The following is a 16,918-nucleotide window of genomic DNA, read 5'->3' on the forward strand; positions in this document are numbered from 1 at the left end:
AGCCAAGGTCCTTCACAAGGTATTTAATAAAACTGTAAAAACCAAACATGGTACATTGTTTTCCAGTAATGCTGGGATAGGGAAAACAGTGAGTTTGTGGGGCCTGTGTTAAAACGAACCTCAAGTATTTAAGGAACAGTTCAATGGCAAAGCAATTGCATCGACATAACTAAGGATAGCAGCCTAAAAAAATGTTGCAATAACACATGACCAAGACTAAGAGCTAGATAAACAGCCTTAAAAAATGTAGCCTGTGCATGCTGTGTGTGATTAGTTACCCAATTAGGTATACCTACAGAAAATGCTAAATTCAAGCCTCACTTCTCAATGGTTTTATCTTTCCCTCCCAGTCTCCCTCTGTCTCTGTGTCTCTTTACACACACGTAAACACACACACACTGAAATAGTTTTAAATGTACAGAAAGTAGTCTTAACAGAGAAGAAAATTGCAGTATGAGAAAGAGTGACAAGCTTAATATAATAATTGAATTGGATCAGACAGTTTGACAATGAAGAAAACTGACTCCTAAAAGTTGACCTCAGACCTCAACAAGAACATCACGACATAAAAAGGACAAAAGCCCAGGTGTATGCATGTATGTGTGTCTGCACACACACATACAAATACACTAAATAAATGTAAATAAGGAGATATGCTAGAAGGTGTACTAATGGGGGGTTGAGAGGGAGAGCTCAGAGGTTAAGAGCACTAGCTGTTCTTCCAAGGATCCTGAGTTCAAATCCCAGCAACCATATGGTGGCTCATAACCATCAATAATGAATGCGATCTAGTGCCCTTTTCTGTCGTACAGGTATACATGCAGGCAGAACACTGTATTCATAAAAAATAAATCTTTGAAAAGTAAAGAAAGAAAAAAAGTTTAAGCTGGAACTTTAAAAAGAGGTGTAGTAATGCACTTAGGAAGCTGTCTTTTCAGTTTAACATGAAAGAAACAGTGTTCAAGGCTCTACGGTTCAATTCACAGCATAAAAATATATTCAATATGCAAATAAATGCAGAGGCACAAACAGATCAAACAAGCAAAAAATATCCTAGGTTCCATAGAACAAATCTATATATACATACTCATCCGTTTCCACAAGTAAATCATCCCAGAGTTGATACCTCTTACAGATTGTTTATCAACAAGTTATTTTCTTACCAAGGTTTTTTTTAATCCTTACCAAGGTTTTTATAATCCAATTTAAACATCTGTTAACTGAAACTTTGAGGAGTACAAAAAAGGAACTCATTTGTTGATGATTCTATAATGGCAAGTGACAATATTTTATAACGCAGAGTAACAAACCAAAACTTAATCTAACTTGTGCTATTTTTAGCCACTTTTAAAGCAATTCACTGATTACAATTAGCCCTAACTTAACATCTTGATAATTAGTGGAAGTTCTAAATTGCCTTTATTTATTTATTTTGTTTTTTTGAGACAGGGTTTCTCTGTACAACCTTGGCTGTCCTGGACCAGCCTAGCCTTGGACTCACAGTGATCTGGCTGCCTATGCCTCTGAGTGCTGTGATTATAGATGTGTACACAGCTCTAAAATGTGTTCTTAACAAAGAACTAGCTTTTATGCCTTTTATGCCTTTTATGCCTTTCATGCTACACTCAGCAGACAAAGGCCTTTGTCTGCTGAGTGTAGCAAGGAGATCAAAGTTATGTTGAGGACAGCCTGGTGTATAGAGCTGGCAAAGTAAATATTATATTCTTAATTTAAATTATATTATTATATAGTATTATTATAAAAGCACCATACAACTGGTACTAAGCATGGTGAATCATGAGGCAACTTGAATCCTCCTTGACCCTTCATATTATTCTCTAGAAGAAACTCGCTCTTTGAGCTGATAACTGTATTTCTGCTCTGACATGTTTTGGGGGAAGGTTGATCTCAATATGGTGTCCCCCAGACATGGAACAGGTACCAACATGTGGCTTTGTATCTCTAATTGGTGTTATTTCATTATGTGGATAATAATAAAAGTAACTGAGAACTCCCCTGCCTTGTTTAAGAGTTCATTAGTTTATTTCCAGAAGATTGTTAGGATTCTATTTTTGGATACTGTGCATGTGGGGAGGTTACTTTCAGAACATCATTTGTAAGGCATGCATTGTATGCTACCATTAAAATAATTTTTATTTGCTAACAATTGAGCCTTTTGCTCATTACAGTCCTCCAGATGTTAGCATACTAGTTACTTCATCTTTCTTTTCTTAATTCAAGTCAATACCTCAGAATGATGAGACATTTTTGGTTCTATTTTAGTGACTTTAGTCTGATATTACTCTAGAATGTTTCCCATCTAGATGAAAACTTAAAAGGTATAAAATTAGGTACCAAAAGAGTCAAAGAATTATTGAACGGCTTGTTTTTATGTCATTAATTTTATATCACCACGTAAGCGACAAAAGCTGTAGCTACTAGCTGAATGTTATTAACCTGACATTACAAACACAAAATAAATATAACATTGTAAAACATTTTTAAAAAAATATTACCAATGAACCTCTTGACAATTTGCAACAGTAACCCAAGTTATGATCCACACCAATAAAATTAATGGCATTTGTGTTTTATGTTTTACCAAAGATAACTAAATCATTCCTACAAATACACAGTAACAAGGTTTTAAAAAACTACATGAACAAATACAAATATTTAAGCACTGTTTAGCTAGTTAGCTAAGATATCAGAATATGGGTACAGCTAACAAGTAGTCATTAGTTCTTCATGTTATATATCAAGAAAATACATATAATACCTAAAACTTATTTTCTAATATAATGAAGAACAGCTATATTTATTCATTTACTATGATGGGATCTAATCATATTATTCAAATTATAGATATCAGAATAGGTTCTTGCTATACTCACTACATTCCACAATGTACATGCTCCATTAACATTACCATTTCCTCCGGGCTGGTATAACTTACAATCTGGAAAGGGGCTTTCCATTTTTCCAAGAGTTGGGAGCTCCATTTTTATAAATCCTTACATCCATATCACCAGGTGCCTACGCCTTTTTTGATCGAAGGACATATTTTTGCTTTCAACAAATACATAATGAAGAAAACATTACTTTAAAATAACTATTAAAAGATACTAGTGCAGGGAATATTATGGAAGAAGAAAGACATAGAAAGACCTCAAGGGGACAGTTGCTCCACAAGGAGACCAACACAGCCAAAAATATCTAGGTCCACAGGGATCTGCAGAGATGGATGAATCAACCAAGAACCATGCATGGAGAGGATTTAGACCCCCTCCTCAGATGTAACCCTTGTGCAGCTCAGTCTCCATGAGGGTTCTCTAGTAAGGGGAAAAGGGGCAGTCTCTGGCATTAACTCAGTTGCCTGCTTTTTTATCACCTCCCCTGGCAAAGTGACATTCCTAAGTCACAGAGAAAGAGGATTCAGGCAGTCCTGATAAGACCTAATAGGCTAGGGTCAGATAGTAGGGAAGGAGGAACTCCCCTATCAGTGTACTAGAAGAGGGACATGGTGGGTGGCAAGAAGAGGGAAGAACTGTGGGAATGAGAGGAGATGAGGGAAGGGGCTACAGCGGGGACACAAAGTGAATAAATTGTAATTAATAATAATAAAAGATATTAGAGAAAACATGAAAGTACAATACCGCACTTTCCAGTTCTTAGTATGCAAAGTTATTGTAACATACATGATTATTTGCTTTAATTTTCTATGACAGGGTCTTATTATGTAGCTTAGGATGGCCTCACCAGAGCATCCCCACAAGGTGTGATTATTACAAGTATGCACACACCATCTAAACAAATATTTTCTATCAAGAATAATTAAAGTAATATGGTGAGACACATTGACTAGATTTCAGAATTAATCTAACCTCAACTTTTGATATCCTTATGGTCAGACAAGATCCTATGTCATCATAAAACTAGTCAAGGCTTCTGTAGAAGGCTAATTTTCATCAAAACTTACATTACCTTGGATGTCTTGAATGTCTGTCGTAAATGCAGATATTATGATTTACACTACAGGGTGGTATTCAAGCTTATGAATCTTAACATTCCTTGAAGAAATTCTTCACTCATCGACTAAGTTGACAGGACATCACATGACACTTCAATACAATGAACACAGATATATCCTATTTCAGGATCAGATAGTGTTCTGCAAAAAATAATATGCTTTAATATGTTTTAAAATTAATATACTGAGATGATACCTATAAACCAAAAAAGGCATGATGAATACCTTCTTTCAAAGTATTTCAAATTGCTTATTTTAAAGAAAGAAAGAAGCAATTTCAAAATTTTAAGCATTTAAACCTCCTAAAATCATTAGATAGACACAAAAATAAGGCTGTGAAATCACTTTAGATTTACAGTATAACTTTTATAATTCACTTCATACATCTAGTGTCCTACTATAAAGAAGAAAAATTCATTTCTTAGAGAAACCAGCTTCTAATATATTAATAACAGATGTCTAACAAAAAAATAGATCACAATTAAGGCCTAAAAAGCTGAAAGATACTTTCTAAATAATCTTCAAAATATTTTTTGATACAGGATTTCATTTATCAAAGACTGTCCTATAATTCACTATATACCCTTGAAACTGGATTACTGACCTCTCTGCCTCCACTTCCAGTGTGGACCAATGTAACTGGTTTATGATTCTGGGGACTCAACCTCATAGCATCATGCATGCTCAGAAGAACTGACCTGCGTACTCAACCTCAATGTTCTTTTTTTTTTAATCTTTTTTTATGTATTCCTTCTGTTGTTTCCAAATAAACTTCCATATCCTCTGCTAAATAAATGATGCCAATCAAAAGTTATTTATTGATTCAGAGCTATTAACTATGCATAAGAAATCAGGGAGATACTCCCAAATTGTTTTAGGAAACATGGACTCATCTCAAAGTAAGAATTAGTATGAAATAGGGCATTGTAGAAATATCTATAATACTAGCACTTAGGGGGTTGAGGTAGACGGATGAAAGTTCATGACAGCATGAACTTACATGAGAATGTAGGGTGTTTTTTAAGTAATTAGAAGTCTTATATAAAAAGTACTTACATGGAAATTTATCGAGTGGCATCTTGATGTCTATTTCTAACCTGAAGAAATTTTTAAGAAAAATTTTTATAATTGTCTATAATACAGAGCACACTGGTAAATAACATTAATGAAATTCCAAGAAGAATGTAGGCAAAGAGAATAGTATTTATACTAGCAAAATATCTTTCAAAGATGAAGATCTTACAAGCTAGGTATTTATATCTCACCTCTGATTTGGAAAAATAAAAAAGCAGGGCTAGTAGGTATTTATATCTCACCTCTGATTTGGAAAAATAAAAAAGCAGGGCTGGGCGGATCAACATTTGTTCAGGAAAAAGACAATAATTTTTTTTCAAATGTGCTTTTATCACTCATAACAAATCTCAGAGTCTCCTCTTATCAGCATCTAGAATATGGGAGGGGGGCTTTAAACACTACAGAGAAGTGATATCCACAAAATCTCAAAAATATTATTACTAAAACAAGACATGTGCAATACCACCAGCAGACAAATGACATGGATACTAGAGATGTCACAAAGCCACAGACAAAGAACTATCATTGACAGCTGAGAATCAGTTTCCTTCAGACAAAAGACCCAATAATTTATCTTCATAGACAAGAAACAAAACTGACCCAGTACATGGGGTATGTAGTATGTGTGTCTGTGTGTTTGTGTGTGTAATTTTAGAAGGTCAAGTAATAAAGCATGTTTGAAGAATGTAAGAAGAACTAAAAGGAAGAGAGGAAAAATGATGTAAGTATAATACTCAGGTATTAGATTATTTCTTCTTTAAAAATAGGCAATTCTCTCATTACTTCTATCTAGAAAGCTGTTCACTCATAACAGCTTTCTGATTTGATGACTAATTCAAACTAAAATTATCTAGCAAGAGATTCCTTTACTAAATAACTCAAAGATACCATCTGCTTTTCCCAGTGGTTGTAGTAAATACCACACTAATGGTGATAATAGTTATAAACTTAATATAATTTTATTGTGCCATATGCCTCTATCAATCATGCACAACCTTGTTTTCCAATGAACTGACACTTATTTAGCATTTGTAGAATACATGGTGAGAAATTAATACCATATCAGGCCTTCCATACTCAAACAAATGGAAAACCTGACCCACTAAGTAATCCCTTTATCAAAATCATTAACTTGTATTGCAAGTTTTAATGAGCAAAAATGAAAGGCCAGTGCAAAATTGAAGTGAATTTAAATATCTGATTAACAATCTTTCACACCTTTATTATGACACACTAAAGTGACCAAAATACTATGTGAACCTTATCAAATAAATATTGACTTTCCTTATTTACAAGGTTTTGAGCTAATGCATGAAATAAATGTCAGGATTCAAGAAAATACATCACAACCATTTTATCCTAAGAATCTACCTTTAGTAAAATGCATGTCTGGATGTACTTAATATAAAATTAACATAATGTTTCACAATAATTCCACCACCAAAAAACATTCAGTTTCACTGACTTTAACAAAAATCAACAGACAAGGAAAAACCTCAATTCAATTGCTCTATGTATTTATTATCTATAATTAATGCAGTAAGAGGGGTCAAAAAAGCTTGCAGGCTACACAATTTCACAAGATGCATTCCAGGGAATAGAAGGGCTGATATTTATCAACCATATCTTAGGGTCTTGGTGGACGCATTCCTGGGGGAGGTGGGCCTAGAAAGGAAAAAAATAACAAAATTCCATTAAAGTTATCAAAAGTATATAAATATTGAAGGACCTGGATATCATTCTGAGGTCCTAAAATAACCACTAACCTCTAATTCCTGGTGGAGGGGGTCTCATTCCTGGAGGGGGCATGCCGATAGGTGTCCCTCGAGCAGGGGGAAGGCCAATCGGTGGGCCCATGGGTGGTCTCATACCAGGTGGAGGAGCCATAATTCCTGATAAATTCACAAATATAAGTAAACTCTTCATATATCAGCTCAGTAAAGCTGTTACGATTTTGCACAAAAAAAAGAATAGTGGTTAAAGAAATAAGTCAAAAATGTTAATGAGAAATGAACTTTCTTATACTATAATACCAGAGTGTCACCCCAATTCCAAAGAATCTATAACCTTTCATTACAAGTAGTATGTTAACCATACTTTAAACTCTATGACCTACAACGCTGACTTGTCAGAAAGATGCACTGGTGCAACAGTGGTACAAGCTTGTGGGAGTAAGCATTATCTGGTTGGATTTAAGGTCCACTTCTAGAGATGAAACCTATCCCAGACACACAGCTTCTCAGAACTGAACCCAAGAACCTGAGACTAGATTAGCCACAAACCTAGGGAAAACAAAATATTACTGTTCTGCTAAAGGACTGTAGCAATAACAACATTTTGCGATATTCATAGATCACAGATGCTTCCTCCTCCAATAGTCAGAAATAGAGACCCACATCAAACAATGTACAGAGTAAGAGGTCTTGGAATACTCAGTATTAAATGGGATGCCTCCGTCAAATTACACCCCCCTTGTGAACTCTACTGAAGAAGAGAAGAAATTGCAAGACTCAATGAAGATGGAAGAGAAAGAAAGAAAGAAAGAAAGAAAGAAAGAAAGAAAGAAAGAAAGAAAGAAAGAAAGAAAGAAAGAGAGAGAAGGGAAAACCACAAGTTCTAGACACATGAACTCAGATGTAGTAGTAGCATGCAGAGTGTGCACATGTCATGTGGGATCCCAGTACTGAGAGCAGAAGTGGAAACAAGCTCTCACCCTACCTCATAAGCTATCCCCAATTGGTAACTACATGCAAAGAAAAAATTAGAGGCAAACCCACACTTATAGATAAGCCCATGCCCAGCAGTAGATGGCCAAAACAAAAATAACTCAATAGGATTTTTGGTTTTGTCTCATAATTCTTTGTCTGAATATTAACTAATTTTAATTTTTGCTTTCATATTATGATTTCTGGTTTTGTTTTATGGATTTTCTGAGAGTGACTGTGCTTCAGTATAAGGGTTTTGGGTTTTTTGGTGTGTGTGTGTTTTGGTTTTGTTTTTTTTTTTTTTTGGATATTTCTTTAGCTCTTTTTCTGCTGTTTGTTTTTGTCAAATCTGCTTTGTTTGCTTTTATTTCACATTACTTCAGTTATTTAGATGCCTTCTCAAAACGTAATATGAGATAGAAAGGGCGTCAATTTTGGTGAATGAGAAAGTAGGGATGAGTTGGAGGGGGAAAACCCATAATCAGAATATTCTGTATTAATAAAAAAAAAAAAAAACTTTTTGCCACAGCACAGAGCAGAGCACATTAGAACACACCTTTACTCCCTGTACTCAGGAGGCAAAGGCATGCAGATTTTCATGAGTTCAAGGCCCTCCTGGTCTAAAGAGAAGTTCCAGGGCTACAGAGGAATCCAAAACAAAACAAAACAAAAAAATTAATTTTCAGTAAAAAGAAAGTAAAACTGGTAGCACAGTTCCTAAACTTAGCAAGGCAAAGAGATGATGCCTCATCTCATATCATTCATAATGCTTTAAGATGTTATTTCCTCAAGATGGTAGTACCTCTTAGAAATTCAAATCACTATCATAAAGCCCTTACCTGGAGGTGGGGTTGCTCTACCTACAGGTGGAGGAGGAGTTCCCCGTCCTGGTGGGTACTGTGTTGGGGCTCCAGCAATACTGGCAGTAGCAGCAACAGCAGCAGCTGCTACAGTACCTCTTCCCTGTGGAGTCATGACCTGAGAAATTATACCAAGATGACAAGAAAGATGAGGAATACTTTCATTTTCCAAGAAAATGAATAGTGATTATCTTCTACTATAAATGTAGCTCATGAAGATTAACTCCTAGAATTTATGTATGCTAAGCAAATAATCTCACTATGCTGCAGTTCCAGGGTTTTTTTGGTTTTTTTGTTTGTTTGTTTTTGTGAGTTTCAGTTTGGTGAACAGTGGCTTCTTGGCTTATTTATTGTTTTGAGACAATGGTCTCTCTATGTAGTAGTCCTGACAACCTTAGAGGCCAGAGACCTGCCTGCCTTGGCCTCCAGAATGGTGGATGCTATTAAAGGCATGCACTCCTTCATTCAGCTTAAGTCTCATGTTTTTAAATATTGACATTTTAACATTTTCTAAGCCTTTGATTTTTTTTCAAACTGGCATATACTTAGCAAGTATTAGTCCCCGTCTACAGACCTGAGTATCAAGTTTTGAATATCAAGTCTTCTTAGAACATATACAACTTAAATCATAGACAGACAGACAGATAGCCTGTTTCCACAATTCCTCATTCTCAGGCTCTAGTCATATTTTCTCATTAATAGAAAACCTTGTTCTGGTTCCCACCTGCTGGGATGGACCTCCAACTCCTCGGACAGGGCCTGCTAATCCAGCAGGAGCTTGGGGAATAGGTACACCAGCTGGTACCCCTCTGCCAGCTGCCCTCCCAACCCCAGGACCACCTGCAGCACCAGCAAGTGGCACACGAGCAATGCCAGTCTGAAATTAAAAACAAAATGTATTGTTTACAAAACATGGCAAATTTGTTCAAATTTTGTTGAAAGTCAAATTATTAGTCACGTTCACAATCCACCTATCTTCTATTCACTCTATATATAAATTAATAAATATGATGGTATAACATAACAGAACTCTTCAGATTTTGAATATATGCTTTGCAAACTATCTTCTTGCACACAAAGAGGTCAACTCCTAAACAACTTCCTTCCTAATTAAAAGGAAAATCACTAATAACTCCAACCTTCATGGGAATCTCTGGTAGTCACTTTACCTTGTAATAGACTTAGCATGTTGCTATCAGAGTAAAACCATTGCTTCAGACAAATTAACTCAGTTAAATTACTGCAAAGGAGAAATAAAGTATACAAATCCAAGTCCAAACTATACTACTTTTCCATGCAGATTTACACAAATTTAAGAGGGTATCCATTTTTTCCAGTGATTGTTCTTTCAAGAGCTGGACCACTATACTGTGGGTTTGCAAATTATTGACTGCCATCACAAAAAGCCTTGTAAAAATGTTATACCTTATATAACACCAAAATAACTTAAAATAAAAGTGTATTTTATTAAAAAAAAGTCAACTCCTTACCATAACTTAGTAAATATACAGCACATAGGTAGAATCAAATAAATCCTTTATTCCCAAAGATACATCTAAACCCAGTACTGATATTAAGTAGTAGGCACACTTTATTAGATTAAGTATGTAATAACGTGCCTCTACTGCATAATGATAAAGACAATCAAAGAACAAAGTATCTTCCACATTACAGATCTAACCTTCAAGTATAAATTGAAATGAAGCCAAAAACATATCTTGCCCTACACCTTCCTTACATCTTTAGGAGGTGGACCCTCCACAGTCATGGAAACCAAGTTCTCTCCACGAAGCAACACCAGACCTAAAACCCGTTTTTCTTCACGCTCTGGCTGTTTTGCATTCTTTGGCCTATAAATGAAAATTAAATACAAATCAGTGAAATAATTTTTTCTGATCCATACAATTAAGACAAAACTATGTAAAGTTTCATATGTAAACAGTAATTTAACTGCCTGCTTATTCTGAGGAATTAGTTACCATGTATAAATACTAAAATTGTTTTTCCATTGATCTTAAGAGCCTGTGCTGTTGGTGTTTTGTTCAGGAAGCTGTCTCAGGTACCAATGAGATCAAGGCTCTTTCCTACTTTTTCTAACACACTTAGTGTATCTGGTTTTATGTTGAGATCTTTGATCCACTTGGACTTTAATTTTGTGCAGGGTGATAAATATGGATTTATTTACATTTTTCTACATGTAGACATCAAGGACTCAAAACAGACTTACTTGATCTTCCTGAACTCATCACAATCACAGAGGATCAAATTCATATGCTTGTCAAAAGCCTTAAAGGTGCCAATGAAGATTCTTCCATCTTGCAGGATACATCTCATTCTATAATCAATGTGCTGCAGCATTTTGCTACTCTTACCCACGGTCTGCAAGTGGTAAAAAACATCAGTGATAAGTTCATTTGTAGACCAGTTCTTTTTTAACAAGTCTTTGGTCATCACCTACATTTATAACCAAGTTTAATAAAGTCTCCCTTTATTCTTCATTTTCTGAATACTATAATATCAATTTGACTACAGATGACTTTAAATCTCTGTCTCAGAACCCTAAGAAAGGATCTAGTAAGACTACTAAATTTATTCCTAAGATGGAGACTCCACCTAATTGTCCTTTAGAGTTGCTATTAAATTTTCATGCTTTCCTTCCAATAAGAATTTATAAACTTCTAACAGAGCACCTAGCCCTAGGAATTACTTTGTCAACATAAAAAAGTACCTCAATAAAAAAAAAAACAAATACCCAAATATCAACTCGACCTAAAAAAGTACCTCAATAAAAAAAACAACAAATACCAACTCCATGAACTGACAATGATCCATTAATTCCTCAAACGGCTCCCAGATTCAGACCTACATCACTATTATTAAGATTCTTTTGATAGTTTTATAAATGAATCAGGGTAGCAAGATTGGTATTGAAGTTACTACCCAGATGACTATGAGCCCTTACTCTTCCTGCCTCTAACTCCCCAAAGTAGGGGTTTTAGGCATGAGTCACAACCCTTGAATTTGAGAGTAACATCCTTTTGCTTTGCAAATCTCTGCCCTTGACTTACAGAATAACAGTACTCTACTTAGGATAATCTCTTTCTCCAATTTTACTTCTCTATGTTAATTAAATCAAAAGATGCTCTTTCCTAGTAGTCTATGATGGTATTCTGCAATTTTATCAATCAAAAAGTCATCTATTTAAAGGTTAATCCCTTAAAAGCTATAATCGACTAAAATCTAAATGATAAGACATCCCCTGTCACTCTTTCCAAAGCTTTTGACCACCATAAACAGGACAATAATAGATCATATCTTAATTGATAAGCAATATAATAAGCACCCATGTCTATGGATAAATCCATTTCTAAATTTCAGAACTGAAAAATCCAACATTTTAAGAAACAAGGACTTGGAGTCAATACAATAGGTATCCAACCCTTTGTTTTAATGTACAACTTACCATGATTGCTGTTCCACAATAGCTGTTGTCAACAGTAAAATTTCAAGATCTTTAATACTCGGGGGAGGGTTATAAATAAAGGTGTGATGCAGGCTCTTAGACACAATGTAATTTTGATCAAAGTTTCACAAACAGTGGAGGGGTCCTACAGAGGAAAGCATATTATAACTGACTGCACTTCAATCTACAGTTTAAGAAACAAAACTTTTTCAAACAGTATAGCATGCTCCCATATCCAACAATGAATATATTTCAGTCTTCCATCTTAACACTCATTTTACCTTCAAGATCTATGAAACCCACTGGCCACCAGTATTGTGAAGATTTCCTGAATTTATGTTTCTAGATACATAGCAATGCCTGACTGCCTGCCTTTCTGGCTAAATTGTGAACCCACGGTTTACTTTAAGCTCCAGAAATCGACCTGTCCCTGGTGTACCAGCAGTGGATTTAAAGCTGTAGCCTACTATTCTCAAGCATTTAAAAAAAAAAAAAAGCTTTTGCTTTGTCTGCACATGTATCTTTGTATCTCTGACATGAACTCAGTGGCCTGCTCATTGATCACCTAGCCCTAAGGGAGGAGCAGCCTTGCCAGTCCACAGAGGAAGATGATACAGCCAGCCCTGTTGACACCTGATAGGCTAGGGCCAGAAAGAAGGGACAAAGGATGTCCCCTATCAGGAGACTAGGGAAAGGACATAGGGGGAGGAGTGGGAATGGGACTAGGAGGAGATGAGGGATGGGAATACAGCCAGGATACAAAAAGTGTATAAATTGAAATCAATCAATCAATACATAAATAAATAGAAAATCAGATAAAAAAAAAAAAAAAAAAAAAACAGATCCTCTGCCTTGGAAGAAATTCACCTTGCCAACTGACTGTTTTGACTGTTTTTCCCAAACTCCATTAAGAATAATCAAATGAGAGACAGCCACGGTGGTGCACACCTATAATCCCAGCATTCAAGGCAGCATAGGCTGGCATATCTCTGTGAGTTCAAGGCCTGCCTGGTCTATAAAGTGATTCCAGGACAGCCAAGGCTACACAGAGAAACCCGGTCTTGAAACCCCCACCCCATAAAAAGAATAATTATATGGCTGGGTGGTAGCAGCGCACACCTTAAAGCTATCACTTGGGAGGCAGAAGAAGGCAGATCTCTGAGTTCAAGGCCAGCCTGGTCTATGGAATAAGTTTCAAGACAGCCAGAGCTGTTATCAAAAGAAAACAAAAAGATTTTTTAAATATTTATCTTTATAATATTAAAGCATTTTAAAAACACTACAATACATGCATTCATTCATATTACTTTTTAGGTACATCTACTTTTTGGCTTAACATATTTAATGTGTAGGTACCCTCAAAAATCACAAAGGGTAATCTTTTTTTGTTTTTGTTTTTTGTTGTTATTTTGTTTTATTTATTGAGACAGGGTTTCTCTGTGTGGCCTTGGCTATCCTGGACTCACTTTGTAGGCCAGGCTGGCCTTAAACTCAAGAGATCTGCCTGCCTCTGAGTGCTGGGAATAAAGGCGTGTGCCACCACGTCCGGCTACAAAGGCTAATCTTACTCCACCAAGAACCAAGTATGTCATTAACCAGCAGAAACTGTGGAAGCTGATCTGGCATATGGTTGTAATCAAAGTATTTAGAATGCTGAGGCAGAGTTCAAGGGATAGATGGCAGAACAGTGTAAGGAAAAACTAAGAACTTTGAAAGTCTTAAAAGTCACCACCACTTGACCTATATACAAAACTTAATTTTTTCTTTACATCAGAGTCTTATTATATATCTCTGTTTGAACTAGAACTTCCTATGTAGCATCTGGCTTTGAATGCCTAGATATCTGCCTGTCTGTCTCTGTCCCTGAATTGCTGGTATTAAAGGCATGTGCTATCACAGACAGCTGTGTCATAATTCTAAAGCCACTTTTCACTCCAAAGTTTATGTAGCTCTCAGCCTATGATGTATAATCTTATTTGATTTTTCCTATAGCATTTTTCTTTCCTATACTAAAGTATTACCATTAACCCAACTAGCAAATCTTTGTTTCAGTGTGTAGTTTCACAAACAAATGTAGCACGCTGTGCTTCAAGGTAGCACATTACTTCTTTTTGAGACAGAGTGTTCCTGTACATTTCTCCAGCTGTCTTGAAACTCACTATGTAGACCTGGCTAGCCTTACAGCCTCTGCCTTCTGAGTGCTGGGATTAATGGCAAGCATCATCATGCTCAGCATTAAGTTACTACTGCCTAAAATTTAACCAATCATAATATTTAAAGATGCCAGCATCCATAATCCCAGTAAAGTCAAACTCATGGATAATGATGTGTGTAAATGAATGTCTAAATTTCAAAAGGTTATTAGAAAAAGCATTAGCCATGTAGTGGTGGCACACACCTCCAAGCCTAGCAACTCAGGAGATGGAGGCACATGGATCTGATTTCAAGGCAAGCCTTATCAACATGGCAAGCTCTAGGACCACCAGGGCTTCACAGCAAAACCCTATATTGAAAATGAACAGAAAGAAAAAAGCAAAGAAAAAAAGGAAGGAAGGAAAAGGAATACACACACACACACACACACACACACAGAAAAATGCAAACCCTTCCAGTGAAGCTATTATTACTGCAGTATCAAAGGCAGGTAAAGTCACAACGAATGAAAATAACAGACCAAAATCCCTAATAAACATGTAAAATTTTTCAACCCAAATACCCACAAATTAATACAGACATACATCAAAAAACATCATTCACTGTAATCAACCTGGTTTTATCAAAAAGTGATAGGGGTAGTTCAGCATACACACATTAATAAATCTAATAAATCTCATAATAAAGATAAGTCACATGTCCATCTCTAAAGATGCAGAAAATTCCTTTTACAAAAATCTAACAATACTACATGATATAAAAAAAAATAAAAACACCAATCTAGAAGAGTTATTATTGTAGGTAGCAAACTTCCACATAATAAAGGCAAAAAATGACAGTCCTAAAATGAAAACAATCACAATAAAATGAGGAACAAGACAGCGATGTCACTGAGTTCCTCTTATTCAATATAGTAAAGAAGATAATGAAATAGAAAGAGGAACAAAATAGAAATAGGAAGAAACAAAGAAGTCAGTTATCTGTTTGAAGATGTTATGATATTATAAAAGATATCCCTTAGTCTCCACCAGAAAACTAGAATTAATCAACATCTTTATCAAACTTTCAGTATTGAGAATATACATTACTTTAGCCATCTATAAATACCAAACACACTAAAAAGAAAATCTGGGAAGCTGGTTATAAATTGTCTCAAAATTAAAAGGCATAAATTAATAAGACATACTTAATCATAAACTGAACCAAAGGTATGAAAGACCTCTGCAACTACAACTCTCAAACTCAAGAAACAGATAAAGGAACTAGATAATGGAAAGGTAATTAAGGATTAGTTGGTAGAATTAATATTGTGAAACTGAGCAACAATCAAAAACAATTTCCAGACTAAAAACAATCTCCATCAAAATGCCAGTGACACTGTTCACAGAAATAGAAATTCTGACAAAAATAATAATAATGGAAGGATTACGTGACTTAAAGTTATACTACAGAGCCATAGTAACAAAATTAATATGGAATAGGTACCAAAAAAAAAGACCCCCCCCAAAAAAAAAAAAGACCCAAATGCTTAGAACAATGGAACCAAAATAGAGGAAAGAAATGGAGGCAAGTTCCATGCAACTACATTTACCTTACGTTTTGACAAAGATGACCTAATACACATTGGAGGAAAGACATTTTCAACAAATTATTATATAATCTAACCCCCCCCCAAAAAAAATCATCTCTACAAACCACCATCTGCCAGGTGTGAAATACGTCCCTTGAGCGGGCAGTGTAGTGAAGACTCCCTGCTCACCTGTGTGCCTAAAATAAGTAGTCTATGGCAGTTACTTTATGTTTTCCACCAGAACTAGATGTCAACTGTCTATTGCTAAAGGTACCACATAGTTTATTTGCAGAAAACAGGAATATCAGTCAAATAGTAACTGAGCCAGAAGACTGTTTGCTGGATAGTTTTCAGTGTCCAAAGGTGACATACAAGATGCTGGATAAAAGTCAGTCTTACTGAGCTACAATAACAATGAGCATGTTAGGATATGACTATTGGTGCAATGGTGACATGACTGTTATGAGAGTAGCCAATAGCATTCTAAGTTAGCTGTCGATTTTTAATTGATTAATTCTTTTATTAGTTTTTGAGGCACTCTATACATACCACTGGCTTGCCTGGAAGTCATAATGTAGACCTGGCTGTCCTAGAAACCAATGATCCATCTTCCTTTGCCTCACGAGTGGGGGGACTAATGCCCGGCTAAACTGATTAAGTTTTAGACTGAAAACAGAATGAAGAGATGACACAGTGGTTATAAAAGCTTCCTACTGTGGTTTGGCAGAGAATCCTAATACAGTTCTCATAAACCACACAGGAGTTTATCACTATCTCTCTACACCTCCAGTTCCAGGGGATCGTAATGCTGTCTCAGGCCTCTGCAGATTCCTGCAAAAACACACAATTATTTTTAAGTAATAAATAGTTGAAGTTAAGCCAGGCATGATAGAGTGTGCCTTTAATCACAGCACTTGGGAGGCAGAGGCAGGTGGATTGCTCTGAGTTCGAGGGCAGCCTGGTCTACAAAGTGAGTCTAGACAGCCAAGGCTCTACAGAGAAAGATAGATAAGTCGATAGATAGATAGATAGATAGATAGATAGATAGATAGATAGATAGAT

The 16,918-nt window shown here is 35.7% G+C and overlaps 2 protein-coding genes and 1 non-coding gene across 3 annotated transcripts in view; all 3 read right to left on the reverse strand.

The window, feature by feature from the left end:
* Positions 1 to 3,864: 3,864 nt before the first annotated feature.
* LOC129688783 (small nucleolar RNA SNORD107) lies at positions 3,865 to 3,936 on the reverse strand. Its single transcript, XR_008722000.1, has one exon. It is a non-coding gene; the product is annotated as a small nucleolar RNA SNORD107 (small nucleolar RNA).
* A 2,663-nt stretch (positions 3,937 to 6,599) lies between these two features.
* Snrpn (small nuclear ribonucleoprotein polypeptide N) lies at positions 6,600 to 12,202 on the reverse strand. Its single transcript, XM_055623583.1, has 7 exons — positions 12,133 to 12,202; positions 10,897 to 11,048; positions 10,408 to 10,519; positions 9,394 to 9,546; positions 8,649 to 8,787; positions 6,871 to 6,996; positions 6,600 to 6,769 (listed from the first exon to the last, which is right to left on the reverse strand). Exons 1-7 carry the CDS (start codon positions 12,133 to 12,135, stop codon positions 6,732 to 6,734), a joined length of 723 nt encoding a protein of 240 aa, XP_055479558.1. The 5' UTR covers positions 12,136 to 12,202; the 3' UTR covers positions 6,600 to 6,731.
* Positions 12,203 to 12,208: 6 nt separating this feature from the next.
* Positions 12,209 to 16,918, reverse strand: part of Snurf (SNRPN upstream open reading frame) — a 17,444-nt gene continuing 12,734 nt past the window's right edge. The window contains exon 4 of the mRNA XM_055623584.1: positions 12,209 to 12,277. The gene's annotated coding sequence lies outside the window, so the exon portion shown is untranslated. The remainder of the gene's footprint in view (positions 12,278 to 16,918) is intronic.

The sequence above is a fragment of the Psammomys obesus genome, unplaced genomic scaffold, assembly GCF_907164565.1.
Source record: "Psammomys obesus unplaced genomic scaffold, mPsaObe1.curated_primary_1811, whole genome shotgun sequence".
In the NCBI taxonomy this organism is placed as follows: domain Eukaryota; kingdom Metazoa; phylum Chordata; class Mammalia; order Rodentia; family Muridae; genus Psammomys; species Psammomys obesus.

Bases quoted from the DNA above. Each gene is read 5' to 3' on its own strand.
- Snrpn (XM_055623583.1), bottom strand. The intron at 10,520-10,896 runs GTAAGTCTGTTT...TTTCATTTATAG, and splicing joins GATGAGTTCAGGAAGATCAA to GCCAAAGAATGCAAAACAGC. The intron at 9,547-10,407 runs GTAAGGAAGGTG...TTTTAATTTCAG, and splicing joins AGGGTCCACCTCCTAAAGAT to ACTGGCATTGCTCGTGTGCC.